At 41.0% G+C, this 22,500-nt stretch overlaps 3 protein-coding genes across 4 annotated transcripts in view; all 3 read right to left on the reverse strand.

Annotated features, from left to right (window-relative positions):
• Positions 1-22,500, reverse strand: part of LOC138011569 (dynein axonemal heavy chain 6-like) — a 142,303-nt gene that overhangs the window by 89,334 nt on the left and 30,469 nt on the right. Inside the window, exons 1-2 of one of the 2 annotated variants that reach the window (XR_011124743.1) lie at positions 5,695-5,897; positions 2,928-3,089 (exon numbers count right to left, since the gene is read on the reverse strand). The gene's annotated coding sequence lies outside the window, so the exon portion shown is untranslated. Of the gene's footprint in view, positions 1-2,927; positions 3,090-5,694; positions 5,917-22,500 lie in introns of those variants that run through there. The other variant, XM_068858635.1, reaches the window with a different exon arrangement.
• On the reverse strand, positions 10,770-13,430 carry LOC138010043 (melatonin receptor type 1A-like). Its single transcript, XM_068857009.1, has 2 exons — positions 13,060-13,430; positions 10,770-12,128 (listed from the first exon to the last, which is right to left on the reverse strand). Exons 1-2 carry the CDS (start codon positions 13,428-13,430, stop codon positions 11,447-11,449), a joined length of 1,053 nt encoding a protein of 350 aa, XP_068713110.1. The 3' UTR covers positions 10,770-11,446.
• LOC138010044 (melatonin receptor type 1A-like) overlaps positions 21,488-22,500 on the reverse strand; it is a 1,908-nt gene continuing 895 nt past the window's right edge. The window contains exon 2 of the mRNA XM_068857010.1: positions 21,488-22,169. Within this exon, the coding sequence (XP_068713111.1) occupies positions 21,488-22,169 (682 nt within the window). The remainder of the gene's footprint in view (positions 22,170-22,500) is intronic.

A 22,500-nucleotide genomic window follows, 5' to 3' on the forward strand; every position in this document is an offset into this window, starting at 1 on the left:
AGTATACTGTGTAAAGTCTGTCATAGAGGGAGTGCGTATAAAGGTATGCAAGGAGGAGGGTCACCTGCAAAATAAGGGGGGATAGAACTGTGAAAGAAAGGGGGGTTGGATAGAGGTGATAGGGAAGATGAGGGAGGGGTAGGAAAGTAGAAGAAAAGAAAGAAATAACATGTTCTTTTTTTAGACCCCCTAAAAACCACGCCCCTGTTTTTTAACTACACCCCAAAAAAGGGAAAATTCCTTTTTTAAACAGTTGATAAAAATAAACCAGTACATTTAAAATTGTACCAGTTCCATGTATTTTGTACCAGTTCAATATATTCTGTACCAGTTCAGAAAAAATTGTACCAAAACATACATACATGCCCAGCTCTGAGACTGCCCTCAAAGAGCTTATGTGCTGTGTGCTAAGTGATCTACTAGAAGAAAGCACTGAGATGAAGTTAGCTGATGACCTGTACTGTGGTGGTGGTACCCAAACCAACCTACTCAACAACTGGGAAAGAGTCCTACATGTATGTGCGCTGTACCAATGTGACCTTCACCTATCTCTATCCAAAACCATAATAAACCCTCAATCTACAACAGTATTGGTATACATCTGGAATGCAGGCATCCTTAAAGCAAGCCCTCATCGCATAGCCATGTTAGCATCCTGTCCAGATCCCAAGACAGTCAACCAGTTGAGATCATTTAGCGGTGCTTGTAAGATTTTGTCCCAAGTTGTACCATGTTGCTCTGTACTCTAAGCCCCACTCGACAATGCTATCACTGGCTGGACCAACATAATTCAATCCTCCTTCCATGAAGCCCAGAGTGCAATTTCTGAGAGTCGCATGATAACTCTACCCAGGCCCGATGATGCAAAGCTATGTGGCACCCAGTCCACATGGTTGCCTTGTGAGGTTGAGGCCTTATCAATCATCATCACTAGTAGGCATGCATTCTAACTGACAGTAAGCCATGCATACAAGCTTACAAAAAATTATGTCAAGGAGAGTTCTCAACAAGCCCTACAGACTCAACCATTGTGTCTACAGTCAGCCGCTATCAAGCATCTGTTAGACACGTTGCTGGCACCACCACCCTCCCATCTGGCTTTGCCAGCACCAATGCCCCTGCATGCGAAGATCAATAATTGTGCCAAGTATGTTCCTTTAAGCAACGCCTAGAGGAGTCTATTTTTTGCAAAGAGTGCCCATCCAAGATCTCCTTAACGGCCTCAAGAAACTAGCTGGCCAGCATGGCTCTCAATCTAGTCGGAATGCAATGATCTCCGGTGTACACATGCTCATCTTAAGCAAGGCACCAGGCCATCCAAAAAGCTCAACAATATCAAGGATGTTAAACGCCATCTGAATGTGGCCACAATTGCCAGGCATGGACTACCCGTCATCAAAGGTACAGACCCCTGTCACCTGCTCGCAAGAGTATCATCATTCCACGTCAAGTTTTAGATGGCCTCCTGACTGCGTTCCATATTCAGTTATGTCACCATTCCGACCATCAACTGAAGTCAGAAGTGAAGCCCTATTTTTTTGCCTTGGATATGGATAACGCAATCAGCCACGTCACACAAGGCTGCCAGGTCTGCGCTTCCCTCCACCAGCCATCCCACGATCGCATTGAGCAGTGCTCAAGCCCACCTACAGATGTTGTGGGAGTGGCATTCGCCGCAGACGTTGTAAGCGCTCATGTCAACTTGTTCTAAAGCTGAGGGAATGCACTAGTCTTTCACACTCTCCTTGCTCCTTGGAGAAGAAGGACATGTTTCACTCCACAATTGGCTCATCCAGCTGTACATACTGATGAGTCCATTAAATGGCCCACACGCCATGATTCGCACTGATCCTGCACCTGGCTTTAAAGCCCTTGTAGACGACATGCTCTTGGCGCGTCATCGGATTACACTTATTCTAGAGATTGGTCAACCGAAGACCTACCGGTACTCCATATTATGTCATCTCAGTTAAGGCTTTTCCACTGAACAGAAATGTATAGTTCCTCTCTAAGGAAGCCAGTTTCAGGTAGCCAAGTCTCTTGTAATGCAGCAATGTCCACATTAGTAACTTTCAGTCTGAGCAGTTTGTTGTTAATCACTGCTGTTGTTCTTGCATCTTCAATTTGCTTTGCTGCACCACAGTAATATGTCACACATTACGTCATGCATTAGTTATGGTGACAAATAACATGGCATTGAAAACGCCAGGGAAAAAATTCCAAGCCGGCAAAGGAATGGCAAAATTTTTTGGTTTATAGTAACCAAAAAAGAAGAAACTCTGCCTCCCTGCACTGCCGATTGAGGCAGGTGACCTGTGGCAAGAAAGAACCTCATTGACCGGGGGCTGTGCAGTTTGAAGTTGGTGGTGGCTTTCCAACAAGATGCTATGACCTAGTCCGTTGTCGGAAGTGACTCCTGATGCCTACTCTATACCAGTTGAGTATTGGCTTATCACTAGTAACTACAACAAGTTGCAAAAATAGTGGAGACACTTCACCTTCTTGGGGGGTTATTAATTCCCCTATTATCTCTCACACTGCAGTCCCCCTCCCCCCCTCCCCCCCCCCCCATCCTTATCAGTGTTGCTAGCAAGACAAAAAAATGTTGGAAACTTAAGCAGTCAACATTAAAAGGGGGAGAGGGGAGAGGAAGTGGGAAAGGTTTAAGTTCTAGAAACGGCGGGCATTGGAAGCTAGAAAAGGTGTTTTTTAATCAAAGTGTCTCTGTCAACAATTTTGCAACTTGTTGTAGCTGCTTCCCATGTTATAAGGAACAGAGACATTAAAAATTAAAACCCATTGACCCCTGGGAGTGAGACATAATAGCTATTACTCTGTCTAATGCCACATGATTTTACTCATCAACGGAGGCAGTTCAGGAGTCAATGGGTTAAGTAAGATAATGACTAGACTATTTTATGGTTTACCTGTGACATTTCCTGACAATACACCGTAGATGGATTTAGCAATGCATGTATGTGAAATGGCAGGCTGCTGCTTGTCATAAATGCATGAAAATTCTGCTGTCTTGCTCCTACGAGAAGTTGCTTGATCCCTGGAGCTGAACATCAAACAAGGTTCTTCCATTTCTGGCAAAATGCAAAACAGTCTAACGTTTGCTGTTTGCCATAAGCTCAAGGCTAAATCTTTCTAATAAACATAAACCTAACTATCATAAAATTTTCTCCCTGCCAACTTACACAATCAGGGAAACACATGGAACTTCTACCATTAGATGTTTTAATTTAGATCTGGAAATACATTATCTTGGAATTCAGTTTTAAACTAGTTTACCTAAATGGTAGTAATTAATGCTGCCAAGGGGAAGAGAGATGTTCAAATAAACTTATGCTTGCTGTAACTTAACGATGGTTTGTGCATGGAATTGAAGTGAGATTTTATTAGATCTTGAGCAGGGATGGTACAAAACATGGACCCCCAAACTGGATCGCCAACTGGACCTCCTTCTGGAACCCACTCCAGAGAGGAAAGAAAACATCAAATTCTAAATCAAAATCTCAAGGTCTTCTGAAGATGACCTAGAAATGAATACATTTTTTTAAAGTTTCCAGCTCTGTGACATCTTTCATTTCGAAAATACAGCACTTTGAATTTCCAAATGGTCACCTTGAGTAACACCACGATGCAAAGCTACTTGGTCGAAAAAAAGCCTATCCCTGTGAATCTTGAGCAGCAGTTTGTATTACCGGTAATTTTTTATCTCGAGCGAGAAGTACAGTGCAGGCCGCAGGAATGGCAGAACTAACACGCGTGTAAAATGCATGCAATACGGCGTCTTTACACGCAAAATACATGTACATGTGAAATACGTGCGCGAAACATGAGTGTAAATATTTACACAAGCTTTACACACACCTCAATTACACGCAAATTGAGTGTAACTCTGATAAGCGGCGCATTCATACACGCAATCTGCGTGTATTTTTCCTAGAGAAGAATACACAAATTAATTGTGCGTTCGATTGAGAAATACCGATTTACCTTAAAAGTTGGATCTTTTAGATTTCCAATCAAAGCCAAAATTCAGAAACGGATTGCACTATGGATTTCTTTAATGAAACGGATAGCACTATGGATTTCTTTAATCGAAAATCCATGTCGAGAAACTTTAATAAATTCCATGGCAAAACCAGTTTTCAGAATTTAATTTGTGTATGATTAGAAATTTCCGCAACCAGGCCAATCTGTCCGGAAAACACTTAATTCTGACATACATGCAAGTGCGATGCATAATAAATAATTTGGATCGTTTACACGTTTCCGTGGAAATGTTTAGTTTTAGTTGAAACTCCGGAATGCAATCCAACTTACACAATGCAATTTTAACCTCGTGTCAGCATATGGCATCTTGTTTATAATTGGACCACCACTACGATAACTTGACAAAATAATTATAAGATATGACATTAACAGATAAATCGTATGTCAATGCAAAGTTGATAGTGAAGGGAAAATCCACTAAGATTTTTATCACCGCAGTCATATCAGTATGTCGCATCCTGTTGTCACTCACAACTTTTTTCACATGAATTTTGGTTGCTTGATGATGAGATGTTACACAATAAAGCCTTTTTAAATACCCCAAAAATACATTTGTTGCAAATCTAAACAAATAAAAATTATATGTAAAAGCGAAGCTTCAGAAAGGAAGAGTGTATTCAAAACGTAAACAGTTAAGCTAAAAAACCGTAGAATAAAACGAACTCTCTAACATCACTACATGTACTTTAATATTTATACATGCACTTAATAAGCTTCTGCTTGTAAATTTTGACAGCACTTGTGAAAGAGTTGCATGTATTTTTTTACAAGCACTTTCGTGTATTTTTTTTTTACTTGCGTGTTTAGCGCGTGTGCAATATGGCTTCTTTTCGCGCAGGAAACATGCGTGTAATGCTGACAAACCTGTGGCCTGTACTGTAAGCACTTTCAAATGCAAAGTCAACGCCACATGTTTCGTCCATTACCAGCCGTCATATTGGTGGACCACAAGGTGTCTACATAGAATTTTTTAAACTCTATCAAGTTGCGTGAAACGGTTCGACAAAGAACTCGGAAAGGTATGTACCACGCAGACCTGAGGATTGGAGAGGTGGTCAAAAGATGTGTTTCCCACTACATTCCAAGTTCTTGGCCTTTTTCATTGTACGATTTAGAATTAATTTTTTTGTTGCGTGACAGTGTAAACTATCCATGGTTTGCGGATACGAAAGAGAAGTGAAAAACAGTCTGTAACAACATCATATCACGCATCTTAATTCCTGGATTCGCGCATAACCACAATTCCTTCTGTCTTTGACCACAATCCTTTGCGTTTCAAAGAAAAACGTGTTATTCTCCCGATTAGAGAGCTGCCTCGTTCGTTCGCTTCAGGCTCACTCACTGAAGTTGTTACGCCCACAAAATGCTTCGCCTGCACTTAAGTCGTTTTGCCCACACTTCAGTGGATTAACGCCAACACCTGTTCTAATGTAAATGATGCAAATCTTCACTGAAACAGTGCAAGGAAAACGACTCAAGTGTAGACGAATCACCGTGTGGGCGCAACGACCGAATTCCAGGAAAAACACGTGCAAACCTTCTTAATCAATGATCGGGCGTAATGTTTCTTTGCTTTCCTTATCCGTTGGACAAAACAACACGGTAAACGTTTTAATTACCGTTATTGCATACCTTTAAATTAGTCACGGAAGATTCCTCCCTTCTGCTTGGCCAAACGGTCGCTTTCGGCTTTTGGTGTTAACATATGGCGTCTCCGTACGACAAGACGCAACCTCTGACAAATGTTGCATAATTGATTAGAAGACTGGAACCAAATTACGTGAACGTGGATGGCTCAACGACGGTCACCGTATACCAGAAACCCACTCTCTGAATTTCCATTCTAACCACCACCTGCATGCAACATAAAAGAGCTGTAGTTAACACTCTGCTTCTTCGAGCTCAGACCTTGGTGTCTGAAGAAGTTGACAAGGTAAAGGAAATTCGACTCGCTGAGCAAGCCTTGGGGTGCAGGGATGGTGCAGTGGTGAGAGCACTCGCCTCTCACTAATGTGGCTCCGGTTCGATTCCCAGACTCGGCGTCATACGTGGGTTGACTTTGTTGGTTCTCTACTTAGCCTGCGAACGCAGACGTATTTCCGGCGGTCGTTTCTCTCTCTTTTCTGGGGAGAGAAACGACCGCCGGAAATACGTCTGCGTTCGCAGGCTATTCTCTACTCGGCACCGAGAGGTTTCCTCCGGTACTCCGGTTCAGTCCCCTCTCCTCAAAAACCAACATTTGACTTGATTTGCGCATAGTTAGTAACTATGATTTGCGTTAATTGTTAATTTCAGTTTACACACTACTAACTATGGTTTACAGTGTCCCCAATTAGTGCTCCAGTGAGGGTTGCTGGAAGCATGGTTAGCGCTAACCAGCGTTAAATGCCATGGAAACCTAAAGGTTTTGATACCTCTTAACCAACGCTTAGCGCTAACCAGGCTTCGAGCAACCGGCCCTTGGATGCTAACAATACCGAACACTGTTTCGAGAGTTCCTGAAGAATCCGTTAACGAGAAGAGAATATATGCTTCAGTGCCATGCATCAAGCGCACTTCGGAACGCCTCCAAAGAGCATTTAAATCTCACGAGGTCACACTTGTCCACAAGCCTTTCCATTCCTTAGATTACAACGAGTTCGTGTTAAGGATAAAACAGAAAACCTCAAAAAGTTTGGAACAGTCTATCACATCCATTGCGAACAATGTGACAAAGATTATGTGGGCGAAACTTTTCGGTTATTAGAAACTCGAGTAAAGGAACATCTTTCTAGGGATTCGTCAGCTGTTCATGAACATTTCAAGCTCACGGGTCATTCAGTGGATTCCAGCAAAACAAAAGTTCTTGCCACGGAGAATAACACATTCAAGCGCCGCATAAGGAAGGCAATTATGATAAGATTACGTAAGCCGTCTTTGAACAGAGACAATGACAATCACTTTCCCTAGATCCAACCCTCTGATGTCCAATCGGTCAGTTTGGAACGTGAGTAATGCCGGACCTTAGAGTCCAAAACTTACGCTCAAAGTAAACAACCTTTAAATAAAAATCAAAGCTCAAAATTTTGCCAGTCAAGTGTGAAGCAATCACACTTTCAAAATCTGAAGAAAAAAAGAAAGTGATTTTTTTATCACAGTAGCACTTAGATGAACATTAGTTTTTCAATATTCGGTCCAGAGAAATATCAGCTCTTACTGTTATATTCCCAGAATATCAGTGCAAACATAATAACGCTATCGTGCTAGCGTGGCTAGCTTAGATAAGTTCAGATTAAGGTGTATGTTTTCCCCAGAAAAAGTCGAGAAAAAGCAAAAATGAGTCATCACAGTTTTTGTTGTGATAGTTTCGTAGTGTAACATTATGTCCAGGTTTGACTCTAATTAGATGCATGCCCAATTTTGACATCCAACACAAAGTGTCCCTTTAAGTCTAAGCATTTGCTACCTATTTTCAACAATAAGGTAAGGGTAAAGTTCAGCGTTATTTTTAGCTTTGGGTAAATGCAGCAGCTAATCTTCACTTAAAGAGTAGCATTTGGGGGACACTTTGTGACATAAATTGTCTGTATTCTGAGACACAAGTGATGTTGAAGTTGGCGAGAAGAGCAAGGGGACACTTCGTGACGCTTATTGAAATCCGCGTGCATCTAATTAGGGTCAAACCTGGACATATGTTCAATCACATTTGAACACTTCCTTCAAATTGTTGGGGCGAACATTTGTCAAGAAACTTTGAGAAACACGAGGAAAGATTAACCTATGAGGGCACATTTTTTTCGTTTTTCGGCAGTTGAACGAATTCCATTCCAAAGCGAGATGAGCTTTATCTAGATTCTTGCGTTGGGTGAGGTGGAATCTCAGTGACTCCTTTTGTCTGATTTAGGAAAGATAGAAAATGACAAATAACTCAAGTTTAATTTGACAATGGAAATAGCTCAGCCTCACTCACCGCTTTATCGCTACCAAAGCAAGGGTGCCAATTGAAGCGCAACCTACCCACAAAACAAGGAATCCCTGGATCTGACAAATAAGGTACCCAAAAATCCAATCTCCAACGATTAGAACACCAATACAAAATGGTGCCCAGATGTCCAACATGACAATATCAGATATGCCCAAGGAGATCACAAAATAAGCTGTAATGTTGCGAAGTCGGTGATTTTTATACAAAACCAACAACACTGCAACGTTACCAAGAGTGCCGACGGATACGAGAAAAGCGTATAAAAACGATTCGCCAATTGTGGAGGAAATCGAGTGGGTAGCGAGTTCTTTATAAAGAGGGGACCCGTCTGCGATTATCGTTGAAGAAGAAACCATTTTGCTGATCAGTGATATAACCACGAGTTGACGCCCTTTCGTGTAAAAGGGGTGACTTTTGTCTTACGTTTTTGCAATGTATTCATTTCTTGAAGTGATGCTCTCACTTATTAGAACACTGATGTTAATGAACGATCCTGACGTCTTTCAACCAGTAAAAGCTTCATCTAAAAAGTCATGGAAATCGTCATTGTGGCAAAGGTATGTTTATTCATGTCAAAAACAACCATTTATTTTGAACCAGACGAAAGGGTGAAAGCGAGCAGGCGATTTTTAAGTCTTGTCTTTAAAGCCATATAAAATAACTTGAAAGAATAATGTTAAATTATGTTATTCCTCAAAACAAGAACAATAATAAAAATACAGGGAGCATTTTCCGATTTTTAAATAGTTACAAAACAGCAAGTATTTACTTAAATACAGGAAGGATATTGAAAATTCATCAAACAAAGGCGACAGGTGAATTTGCTTTCAGTTCTTAAACAGGGAGAAATATCAGAGAATATATGCAATATAGTAGACATATGCTTTAAGTGAGTGAGATAGGCATCATCAATGGTGGAAGACAGTTCTGAAGTCTACCAAGAGAGTATGAAGATCAAAGTGGTTGCCCCGCCTATTTTGATCCCATTCTAGAATATTATTATGATTTGATAAATTAAGAAATGTTGTTTCATTTAAACAAATTAATTGATTGCTACGAGCCGGCTCAAGGAGTAGATACGAAAAACCCAGCGTAAAAACATAAAGAAAAAAGAAAATTATTTGACATTTGGAAAATATGTATTATTTTATAAAAAGTAAATGCAGTGTTTTTTTTCAGGGGAAACCGTTTATCGTAATTTCTGAGTGAAAAAGGGAAGGACCAGACCTCCCACTCAAGCAGGGGTTTCAATAAAATTTCAAGTTGATGATTGGTTTGCGTAGAGTAACCGACTGTATTAGCAAGAAAAAGGAAAGGAAGCAACTTGGAAGCTGTCAACATATGCGTTTCAAATATCAGACTTGTTCGCGTCTGCGACCTGTTACCTCACATACAAAAAAAACACCAAAAGCAGCATTACCTGCGAAAATACCATCTCACTCGCTACGTGAATTTATTTATGTCAACTGGCCATAACCCCAGAAACCAGAACGACGAAAAGAAGAAGGAAAAACAATAGACCTAACTCTAATAAAAACCATGGCTTTCATGTTCATCATGCAAATTAACTGCAGTTTCTTTTCCCGTTCTCCCTGCTTGTCAATGAACATACAAGAAAAAACGTAGGTCAAGAAGAGATTAATTTTTTGGCTGCAGGCCTTGAGGTGCGTTTTCACTTTATCAGCCGTTCACGATTTTTTGCGAGTGTAAATAGAGGTGACAGAAGCGCAAAAGCTATCTCAAACCTAACTCAAAACCGAAACAGAGCTTGCTTTCTGATTCTACTCCTCATATATGATGTTTTCAACCAACCTCCAGAGACACCAGTAACAATAAAGAAATGTACGACTTCTGGTGGACAAACAAAAGAAGCTAATGAGAGATCTTTTGTTTTCGTCCACAAACAAGGCGGCGATGACGTCACGTGAAAACCTCCTGTACAGGCTGTTTTAGTGCTCAACGTAGCACGATGTTGGGACGAAGCCCTAATAACGCCTGTGTTAAAGGCCTGAAGCGCCGCCAACCAAAACTAGTATATACCGCACAAGTGAATAGGGCCTTATGCGCTTTTTGATTGTTTAGATGTGACACCGGCGACGGACAACTGAAATGCAAACTGCCACGTGGGTTTGGTCGGAACGTCTTCTATTAACCGATGGTGCGTCCAATGGACCAAGCTGAAAAGTGAAGGCGGGTAAAGGCATCACGCAACGTTTTGTGATGTCCGTGCACTTAAAGGGTCGTGGTGGTGGAGGCAATAAAGCATTTCCGTAACACTAGCATAACATTTTGCAAGCGCATAATATACTATACACCTTTTTCCAAAATGGCCGCCATTTAGATATTAGTTGTCTCCGCTTATTAGACTCACTAGCCTCGTTAGCACGGACAAAATACAAAAGAAATGTTGCTTTAGAACAAGACAGTCTGATTAGCACATAAACAAAAGAATAATTTATTGGTCGCCATCTATGCATTCGGTCTATACACCTTATTATCCAATTACATTCTTGGCGCCTCGTGCTTATGGACTAGCACGTCTAGTGTGACATTTGCTACTGCGTCATTCCAGTTCTGTCTTTATTACGAAAACACTTTAGCTCAGAAGCATCTACACTGAAATTCCCTCCCTTCCCTCCCTCTTTTCATACCTGGGGCCCGTTTCTCGAAAGTCCCGAAACTTTTCGGACCCGAAAAAGCCATTTGAGAAACTTCCAACCGCTTGTTTTGGAAAGCCGATCTTTTAACATATTTTGAAGGTAACAAAAATAAAAATAACTGTGAAGTTTAACGAATTAAATCATCTCCGTTCTTGAGATACAAAGGGAATTGTGACACCCGAAAATGGCCCGTAAAGTTTCGGGACTTTCGAGAAACGGGCCCCTGGTGCCTCAATAGCATTTCCCAGGTCATGTCATGGGGAATCAATTAGTTGTAAACTATCTGTGGATTTGTTACGCATGCAGTGTTTGCACGATGATGTCAATGACATTTTTTTCTGATACGAACGGTTAAGTCCCACTTTGCGCTTTGTAAAATAATGATCTAGTCAATCATGTAAAGTAAAATATGGGTGGCCGATGAAATGTTTCCATCCGGGTCACCCTTTGCCCCAAAGACTCAGTGTACTAGGGTTGTGTGCCTTCTGATCGCGCCCAGTTATCATAGAAACCCTAGTGACTTCTTTGGTTCTCTTGGTGTAGATTTCGAGAGCGCTGGAGCCATGCCCGGAGATCAAGGATCTGTCTAAAAGAACAGGAAATGTAAACAAAACTAAAGCTAGAATCATATGAGCGATAACAAGACTTAAAATGAGAAAAAGTTGTGAAAGAAAGGAAACGCAGTTCCTCTCACTGAAGTACCATTGAAAACTACTGGAGAAAAGTGAACTTGCCAGTGAGTTTTTCCAAGGTTTCTGGTTCAGTTGATCGACAAATTGTTCAGTTCCCGCAAATTTCTTTCTCCAGTCTTCGCTCTTGGCTGATCGTGTACATTCGCTTGCACTTCCAAGTCTACTCGTCCCGCACGATGAATTCCGAACAACCTTAAGTAGGCTCTCCGATAAGAAGGATTCATGACGCCGTAAATGATAGGGTTTATCGCTGAACTGCAAATGCCAAATACACTATACATGTAATAGGTTTCGCGGTTCAATTCCCATCCCGACCCGAGAAAGTTATCCACAATATCCAGGACTAAAATTGGAGTCCAGCAGAAGATAAAGCCAACCACGGTTGCAAACAAGATTTTTGTTACCTTAATATCCTCTATCGAGAGAGAGACCTTCCTTGTATTTCCGTTCCGGAGATTCTTTGCCACAGTTCTCTCATGGGTTTTAAGCGCTTTGAAAACTCTTAGGTAGCAAACGATCAAAATTACCATTGATATTCCGACGAAGATGTGGAATGGAAGAGTAAGCAATGAAAACTTGGACTCAAAGTAACAAAAGAATTTCCCGGGATGAAACACGTAATCCTTACCAGCGGCGGTGTATGTCAAAGGAGTTGATAAGGCCGCAATCCAGCCTCCAAGGACTATAAGTTTGGCTTTGGCTGAAGTGAAAATCACTCTATACATCGAGGTTTTAACGATGTGGAAATACCTAAAAGAAGGGAATGTAGTGCTTAATGCTCCGCTTATGTAAAAAAATATCTCGGCTTGGCCTCAACGTCTTCGGTTTAGGGTCTCTTTTGAGGGTCCAACCACAATAAAGCTAAATAACATATTCTCACTTTTTTTGTAAAGTCGGTGGAACTAGTGAATAGCACTGAACCAGCGAAGTACTTGATGAGAAATAGTTGTCATGAAAACGTGGCTTATATTAATTCTTTTGCTGGGACAGAAGTGCACGAAATTGCAACGCGCTGTCATTTTTAAGACTCACATATCTTTTCTCATTCGTGGGAACCGAAACAAACACGCTATGGTTTTTACATTTTCTTGAATTCAAATTAGACTAGATGCCAAATTCAGGTTGCCGCCGTAATTAACAAATAAAAAAACAGGTGTTTGCGAGAATAAAGAAAATTATCAGTTCTTACTGTAATATTCCCAGGAAAGTGCAAAAATAATGACGCTATGCTACAATTGTACCTTAGACAAGGTCAAGTTAAAGTGTATGTTTTCCCCAGAAAAAGTCGAGAAAAAGCAAAAAAGAGTCATCACAGTTTTGTTGTGACTGTTTCGTGGTGTAACGCTTTTCTCTTATACTATTTTTCAGAAATCTTGTCAAAAATAAACAGAGGATAGGTTGTGAAATCAAGCCACATTTGAACACTTCCTTCAAATTGTTGGGGCGAACATTTGTAAAGAAACTTTGACAAACTCGAGGAAAGATTAACCTATAAGGGCACATTTTGTTCGTTTTTCGGCAGTTGAACGAATTCCATTCCAAAGAGAGATGAGCTTTATCTAGATTCTTGCGTTGGGTGAGGTGGAATCTCAGTGACTCCTTTTGTCTGATTTAGAAAAGATAGAAAATGACAAATAACTCAAGTTTAATTTGACAATGGAAATAGCTCAGCCTCACTCACCGGTTTATCGCTACCAAAGCAAGGGTGCCAAGTGAAGCGCAAGCTACCCACATAACAAGGAATCCCTGGATCTGACAAATAAGGTACCCAAAAATCCAATCTCCAACGATTAGAACACCAATAGAAAATGGTGCACAGATGTCCAACATGATGATATCAGATATGGCCAAGGAAATCACAAAATAAGCTGTAACGTTGCGAAGTCGATGATTTTTATACAAAACCAACAAAACTGCAACGTTACCAAGAGTGCCGACGGATACAATAAAAGCGTATAAAAACGATTCGCCAATAGTGGAGGAAATCGAGCGGGTAGCGAGTTCCTTATAAAGAGGGGACTCGTCTGCGATCTTCGTCGAAGAAGAAACCATTTTGCTGATCAGTGATATAACCACGAGTTGACGCCTTTTCGTGTAAAGGGGCTGACGTTTGTGTACTTTTTGCAATGTATTAGTGATGGTCGGCACTTATTAGAACACTGATGTTAATGAATGATCCTGACGTCTTTCAACCAGAAATTTAAAAGTTTCATCTAAAAAGTCATGGAAATCGTCATTGTGGCAAAGGTATGTTTATTGATGTCAAAAACAACCATTTATTTTGAACCAGACGAAAGGGTGAAAGCGAGCAGCCGATTTTTAAGTCTTGTCTTTAAAGCCATATAAAATTACTTGAAAGAATAATGCTAAATTATGTTATTGCTCGAAACAAGAACAATAAGAAAAATACAGGGAGCATTTTCCGATTTTCAAATAGTTACAAAAGAGCAAATATTTACTTAAATACAGGAAGGATATTGAAAATTCATCAAACAAAGGCGACAGGTGAATTTGCTTTCAGTTCTTAAACAGGGAGAAATATCAGAGAATATATGCAATGTGGCAGACATATGCTTTAAGTGAGTGAGATAGGCATCAATGGCATCAATGGTGGAAGAGAGTTCTGAAGTCTACCAAGAGAGTATGAAGGTGAGAAGTAATCCCTCTTACTGGCCCTATTCCCATCGTAATTCCTCTTAAGTTATTTTTAGATCTCCTGCGAGATCCGGTATTCCCACGAGGGTTAACTGATAGCCAATCAAATCTCCCCATTTTTACCAATGTTGACAGCTGAGCGCAATGATTTGCGTCGTTCGCGAAAATGGGGACAGATGATTGGCTATCAGTTAACCCTCGTGGGAATACCGGATCTCGCAGGAGATCCAGAAATAACCTAAGAGGGATTACAATGGGAATAGGGCCAGTATGAGGGATTACCTCTCTTTCCTTCATACTCTCTTGAGTCTACTCAAAGTGGTTGCCCCGCCTATTTTGATCCCATTCTAGAATATTATTATGATTTGATAAATTAAGAAATGTTGTTTCATTTAAACAAATTAATTGATTGCTACGAGCCGGCTCAAGGAGTAGATACGAAAAACCCAGCGTAAAAACATAAAGAAAAAAGAAAATTATTTGACATTTGGAAAATATGTATTATTTTATAAAAAGTAAATGCAGTGTTTTTTTTCAGGGGAAACCGTTTATCGTAATTTCTGAGTGAAAAAGGGAAGGACCAGACCTCCCACTCAAGCAGGGGTTTCAATAAAATTTCAAGTTGATGATTGGTTTGCGTAGAGTAACCGACTGTATTAGCAAGAAAAAGGAAAGGAAGCAACTTGGAAGCTGTCAACATATGCGTTTCAAATATCAGACTTGTTCGCGTCTGCGACCTGTTACCTCACATACAAAAAAAACACCAAAAGCAGCATTACCTGCGAAAATACCATCTCACTCGCTACGTGAATTTATTTATGTCAACTGGCCATAACCCCAGAAACCAGAACGACGAAAAGAAGAAGGAAAAACAATAGACCTAACTCTAATAAAAACCATGGCTTTCATGTTCATCATGCAAATTAACTGCAGTTTCTTTTCCCGTTCTCCCTGCTTGTCAATGAACATACAAGAAAAAACGTAGGTCAAGAAGAGATTAATTTTTTGGCTGCAGGCCTTGAGGTGCGTTTTCACTTTATCAGCCGTTCACGATTTTTTGCGAGTGTAAATAGAGGTGACAGAAGCGCAAAAGCTATCTCAAACCTAACTCAAAACCGAAACAGAGCTTGCTTTCTGATTCTACTCCTCATATATGATGTTTTCAACCAACCTCCAGAGACACCAGTAACAATAAAGAAATGTACGACTTCTGGTGGACAAACAAAAGAAGCTAATGAGAGATCTTTTGTTTTCGTCCACAAACAAGGCGGCGATGACGTCACGTGAAAACCTCCTGTACAGGCTGTTTTAGTGCTCAACGTAGCACGATGTTGGGACGAAGCCCTAATAACGCCTGTGTTAAAGGCCTGAAGCGCCGCCAACCAAAACTAGTATATACCGCACAAGTGAATAGGGCCTTATGCGCTTTTTGATTGTTTAGAGGTGACACCGGCGACGGACAACTGAAATGCAAACTGCCACGTGGGTTTGGTCGGAACGTCTTCTATTAGCCGTTGGTGCGTCCAATAGACCGAATGCATAATTGTCGACCAAGAATGTATTCTTTTATTTATGTGCTAATTAGACTAACCTCGCTCTGAAGCAACATTTCTTTTGAATTTTGTCCATGCAAACGAGGCTAGTGAGTCTTATTTGCACGTAAACAAAAGAATATATTTTTGGTCGCCATTTATGCATTCGGTCTATGGACCAAGCTAAAAGAAAAGGCGGATAAAGGCATCACGCAACGTTTGGTGATGTCAGTGCACTTGAAGGGTCGTGGTGGTGGAGGTCATAAAGCATTTCCGTAACACTAGCATAACATTTTGCAAGCGCATAATATACTATTTGCGGCAAATGATACACCTACGGCAATGTGTCGGGAATAGGCTTGAGGCAGCTCAGTCAAAACAAGCTTGAATTGAACGGTCGATACTGCGGCTTTGTCCATGTTAAGCTGGATGCTAAGAGCTGTTAGTAACTCATCGGCAGGGATCTCATGTATATGCCCACCACGAGTCCCACGATTTCCCATTATTCAATCATCCATATTCATTTACCTTCATCTATACCATTTACATGAGGTCTTTCCCAACCATTTCAGTCAGGCTAACACTTCTGAGTAGAGTGTAATGTACAGTGCTAAGTTTCTACCCCATACGAACCATGTGAGCGTTATAGCCCTACTAATGGAATGGGCCCACACAAGGACAGAGAAAAACTCTGACGTGGGTGCCGGGGAATTGAGCCTACGACCTTCGGGTTAGATCACCGCTGCTCTACCGACTGAGCCACCAGGTCACCTTGTATCTCAGTCGGTAGAGCAGCGGTGATCTAACCCGAAGGTCGTGGCTTCAATTTCCACCCGGGTCCTTGTATGGGCCCATTTCCATTAGTAGGGCTAAGGCTCACATGTTCATATGGGGAAGAAACTAAGCACTTTACATTACACTCTAATCAGTTAAGTCTGTTCAAATATAAGAGCTACACGGCCAACGTTTGCAAAAACGTAGTCCTTCCTAACACTTCTGGGGGAGAGGGGCGAGTCGCGTTTGACGACTAGTTTGCCGTCTTTGGTAAAATTGACAACATCAAGATATCTTTTGACATGTGCAAAGTTGGTGAGCTTTTTGGATGAGCGTCACTTGTTAATTAAGTGATTACGGCCAGGCTACATGGCTGGTGAAGGAAAGGCGCTCATTGCCGCTTATTATTACGGAACTTAAGCAAGGACAACGGCGACGACAACAACACAAATTTGCATATTAACCCTTTCACCCCGTGGGGTTCCCTAGTGACGAGTAAAATCGTCTGGCGTTAAACAGAGTAAAATCTATATTAAGTGGCACTCTTGGGAGTGAAAGGGTTAAGTGAGCAAACACAAAAGCTTTGCTCTCCTTTTTCATAGGTTTCAGAACATTTTTAATCTGGATAACAACCGTACTTGGCACATAATCTGCCATATATGACACCGCCCTAATCCCGCATTCTTTTCGAGCTGCAATTATTTACTTTCCTGATCCAATGAGTTAATTGTCTAGACTTGTACACGAAGTCTGTATCGCTTAAGTGTATATTTTCAGTTTTGTGGGCAGAGGTATTCAACAACTAGACCCTCCGTGAGGGTACACTGGGTTGTCTGTGGTACGTGCACCGTTGCAAACAATTTTTTTCAAGGTCATTAAGAAGTCATACCAGAAGAGGCCCTTTGGCTCACAGGTCCTCACACGTTCGTACGACGAAACAGATCTGTCCTTGCGTAATATGTAGCTCTAACAGTGCACGATATTGTTTTGGTATTGTCTATTATTGTAGTGCCATGGTAGAAGTCTTGGGTAAATAGTCTGAGAAGACATGTGGTTACTAGCAAAGTACTGAACCCAGAAAGATTGAAGAAAATAAATGGGAAGTGAGAAACATTGGCTTCTGGGCTGACATGTTGATAAACTTCTTTTCACCACAAGTTTAAGCGTGCCCGCTGAGCATCTGACAGCTTTGTAATGCCGAAGTTCACTGAAGTCAGGCCCTGTTCGGCGGGGTTAGTGTTTGGATGGGAGACCAAAACAATATACCCCTCATAAAACAGAAGCATCGGACTATCGGAAGCATCGGAAAATACTATTAACGCTAACAAATGCGAACTCAGCAAGGTACAGATCTTGTTAGCTTGCTTTATGCAAAAACAAATATTGATGCAAAAGTAAATAACTATTGATACACAGTTTTTAGAAAGAGCAGAAGGAAGTTTCCCGGACGGTCGATCGAGAATAACATATTTACGACATGAAAACAACATTAATTTTGAACCGTGAATATAGAATATAAAAAGTTACGATCAGCGACAAACATTTTGGGAGATTTTTGCTACGTTCAAATAAATCGCCAAATCGAAAGTGACATGGCCGGAATTCAGCGGGCACCGTGATTAAGTTACCGCGGCATGTTTACTCGCCAAACAGTGAAGTATCTGTGTCAAATGATGGCAAGATACCGGGTTTTTGTAAGTTTCTCTTTCAGTCAAGTGTTATAAAGTTTGACAATGAAATGAGCGAAGTCAAAATAAAGATCACAATCGCACAACTCTTGTTTATGCAAAGTCAAAATTTACTCTCCAAGACGCGTTCGACGTTATTTATCACCAGGTAATTTCATCATTTTGGAAATGGCAGCTACTTTATTATTCATCTGCGTCACAATTTTTCACTGATTTTGGGGCTCATTTTGTTGAAACTCAAGCAAGCTTCCAACAGGCCTGTGAACCCTTCCTGCTTACAGAGCAATACTAACAAACTTCTCCCATATCACATTTCAACCTTAAGCTCGGAAATCCAATACACAACATGATATTATAATTCACAAAGGCAGAAAATACTACAGAATCCTATTCCAGCGAAAAATTTATTGAAACAAACAACATATTTGCTCTTAGAGGCGAGAACCTCTTCCTATTTCATTGCGTGCGTGAAGGCAAGAAACTCAATCGTGTCAAATTACCATGTACTTCAGGTAAATACAGCTCACTTTGATTTCGGCTCGACGGGCGATAGATTGTTGTCGAAGTCCATTACTCGTCGCTTTTAAGATTCCACCGCCTGTATATCCAATTGACCTGCCATTCATGAGCTTCATAAGGGTATATTTTGTTCAAAGATCCACTAAAACGCCATTCGCGTTACATGACTTTCGACCCCATTGCCGGTTAAGTTTATCATTCTACTGTGTCCACCAGAGAAATCTACGCATTTCCCACTACCCTCTCGATCCTAAGAAAATAAGCGCAGAAGGCTCTATGCACAAAGCCACCACTTAGCAGGGGAGTGACAGGCAAGACTTTTACCGACACGGAAAAAAAATAAGAAAACGACGAAATCAACGCAGACCTCGACTGGTTTGCCATAGGCAACCCAGTAATGACTCTATGAACGTACGTTGGATATGAGTTGGTAAATGGCCTACGGGAGGCGTAGGGCCGAATAAACTATAAAGACAATTTATAAAGGTTTATAAATTAAAGTTGATGTGACAACTATGACCTCTGCGAGGGATATGCATTTGAACCAAGACTATTTTCTGTTGTCTGCGCTTATTAGACCCACTAGGCTCGTTAGCACAGACAAAATACAAAAGAAATGTTGCTTTAGAACGAGGCTAGATGGTCTGATTAGCACATAAACAAAAGAATAATTTATTGGTCGCCATTTATGCATTCGGTCGATACACCTTATTATCCATTCACATTCTTGGCGCCTCGTGCTTATGGACTAGCACGTCTAGTCTGACATTTGCTACTGCGTCATTCCAGTTCTGTCTTTATTGCGAAAACACTTTAGCTCAGAAGCATCTACACTGAAATTCCCTCCCTCTTTTCATACCTGGTGCCTCAATAGCATTTCCCAGGTCATGTCATGGGGAATTAGTTAGTTGTAAACTATCTGTGGATTTGTTACAGTTAATGAGCTATTTTAACACGGACGCATGCAGTGTGTCAATGACATTCTTTTCTGATACGAAGGGTTAAATCCCACTTTGCGCTTTGTAAAATAATGATCTAGTCAATAATGTAAAGTAAAATATGGGTGGGGATGAAATGTTCCCATCCGGGTCACCCTTTGCCCCAAAGACTAAGTGTACTAGGGTTGTGTGCCTTCTGATCGCGCACAGTTATCATAGAAACCCGTGGCGCAACCCTAGATAGGTAAGGACCTCGCAACCTTCTGGAGAGGATTGTGGCCTTGGGGATTGTAATCCCTTGGCGCGGATTGTAACCTCGCATTGCCAACTTGTTGTCATGACCTTGGGGATTGCAACCCTTTGGAGAGGATCGCGACCTCTCTTTGCTTGGCAACTTAGTTAACCTGCCTTTTCATGACCTTCAAATGGAGTGCTTCATCTCCTACCCCATTACCCCACAAACTGCTTTCTGTTACACTTATTGTCTTGGGTGAGCATTTTCCGATTTTCAAATAGTTACAAAACAGCAAGTATTTACTTAAATACACGAAGGATATTGAAAATTCATCAAACAAAGGCGACAGGTGAATTTGCTTTCAGTTCTTAAACAGGGAGAAATATCAGAGAATATATGCAATATAGTAGACATATGCTTTAAATGAGTCAGATAGGCATCAATGACATCAATAGTGGAAGACAGTTCTGAAGTCTACTCAAAGTGGTTATTTGAGATATATATGAAATACATCATATAATTGAACTGCGGGTATGATTTCATACCCGCAGTGCAATTATATGATGTATTTCATACCCGCAGTGCAATTATATGATGTATTTCACATATATCTCTCACTCATAATTACTTATCACGGGAAGTTGTAAACTCAGAAGTGACCAGCTCCCAACGTCAGTGGCTTCATAGCTCAGTTGGTTAGAGCATCGCACAGGTATCGCGAGGTCGCGTCTTTAAATAACATTGAACTCCTGAAAAGAATTTTTCAGGCTTCTCGACGTAATAGAAGTTTGCGCTCATCACTGCGATGCAACATGGTTTCATTTGATTTCATACCCCGCAAAGCAATTAAATGATGTATTTCATATATATATCTCTCACTCATAATTACTTATCACGGGAAGTTGTAAACTCAGAAGTGACCAGCTCCCAACGTCAGTGGCTACATAGCGCAGTTGGTTAGAGCATCTCACCGGTATCGCGAGGTCGCGGCTTCAAATCCCGTTGAAGTCCTGAAAAATTTTCAGGCTTCTCGACGCAATAGAAATTTGCGCTCATCACTGCGAGGCAACATGGTTTCATTTGATTTCATACCCCGCAATGCAATTATATGATGTGTTTCATATATATTTCTCACTCATAATTACTTATCACGGGAAGTTGTAAACTCAGAAGTGACCAGCTCCCAACATCAGTGGCTTCATAGCTCAGTTGGTTAGAGCATCGCACAGGTATCGCGAGGTCGGGGCTTCAAATCCCGTTGAAGTCCTGAAAAAAAAATTTCAGGCTTCTCGACGCAATAGAAATTTGCGCTCATCATTGCGATGCAACATGTTTCATTTGATTTCATACCCCGCAATGCAATTATATGATGAAGCGCGTTTGAAACAATTGCTTCATCAAGTTTCATTTAACTCTGAGCTCTTTCCATTTCACAAAACGACCAGCGAAATCAGTCTCCACATATAAGCTCAAATGGTATATGACCCGATTAGACAGGGTGAAAGTCGTGTATTTGCAACTCATGACTTTTCGTTGGTTCTCTTGGTGTAGATTTCGAGAGCGATGCAGTCACGCAGGGAGTTCAAGAATCTGTCTAAAATAACAGGAAATGTAAACAAAACTAACGCTTGAAACACATGAGGGATAACAAGACCTAAAATGAGAAAAAGTCCTGAAAGAAAGGAAACGCAGTTCCTCTCACTGAAGTACCATTGAAAACTACTGGAGAAAAGTGAACTTGCCAGTGAGTTTTCCTAAGGTTTCTGGTTCAGTTGATCGACAAATTGTTCAGTTCCCGCAAATGTGCTTCCACAGCCTTGGTCCTTGGGTGATCGTGTATTTTCTTTGGCAATTCCCCACCTACTCGTCCCACACGATGAATTCCGAACAACCTTAAGTAGGCTCTCCGATAAGAAGGATTCATGACGCCGTAAATGATGGGGTTTATTGCTGAACTGGAAATGCCAAATATAGTATACATGTAATAGGTTTCGCGGGTCAATTCCCATCCCGACCCGAGAAAGTTATCCACAATATCCAGGACTAAAATTGGAGTCCAGCAGAATATAAAGCCAACCACGGTTGCAAACAAGATTTTTGTTACTTTGATATCCTCTATCGAGAGAGAGACCTTCCTTGTATTTCCGTTCCGGAGATTATTTGCCACAGTTCTCTCATGGATTTTAAGCGCTTTGAAAACTCTTAGGTAGCAAACGATCAAAATTACCATTGATATTCCGATGAAGATGTAGGACGGAAGAGCAAGCAAAGAAAACTTGGACTCAAAGAAACAAAAGAATTTCCCTGGTTGAAACACGTAATCCTTTCCAGCGGCGGTGTATGTCAAAGGAGTTGATAAGGCCGCAAGCCAGCCTCCAAGGACTATAAGTTTGGCTTTGGCTGAAGTGAAAATGACTCTATACATCGAGGTTTTAACGATGCGGAAATACCTAAAAGAAGGGAATGTAGTGCTTAATGCTCCGCTCATGTAAAAAAAGGTCTCGGCATGGCCTCAGCTTCTTCTGTTTAGGGTCTCTTTTGAGGGTCCTACCATAATAACGCTAAATAACGTATTCTCGTTTTTTTGTAAAGTCGGTGAAACTAGTGAATAGCACTGAACCAGCGAAGTACTTGATGAGAAATAGTTGTCATGAAAACGTGGCTTGTATTAATTCTTAATTCGTGGGAACCGAAACATACACGCTAAGGTTTTTACATTTTCTTGAATTCAAATTAGACTAGATGTCAAATTCACGTTACCGCCGTGATTAACAAATAAAA

Source organism: Montipora foliosa, chromosome 7 (genome assembly GCF_036669935.1).
Source record: "Montipora foliosa isolate CH-2021 chromosome 7, ASM3666993v2, whole genome shotgun sequence".
In the NCBI taxonomy this organism is placed as follows: Eukaryota; Metazoa; Cnidaria; class Anthozoa; order Scleractinia; family Acroporidae; genus Montipora; species Montipora foliosa.

Excerpts from the sequence above, each read along its gene's own strand:
- LOC138010043 (XM_068857009.1), bottom strand. The coding sequence starts at position 13,430 with ATGGTTTCTTCTTCGACGAAGATCGCAGACGAGTCCCCTCTTTATAAG. Across the intron at positions 12,129-13,059 it reads GCTTTGGTAGCGATAAACCG|GTATTTCCACATCGTTAAAA; the intron begins GTGAGTGAGGCT and ends CCCTTCTTTTAG.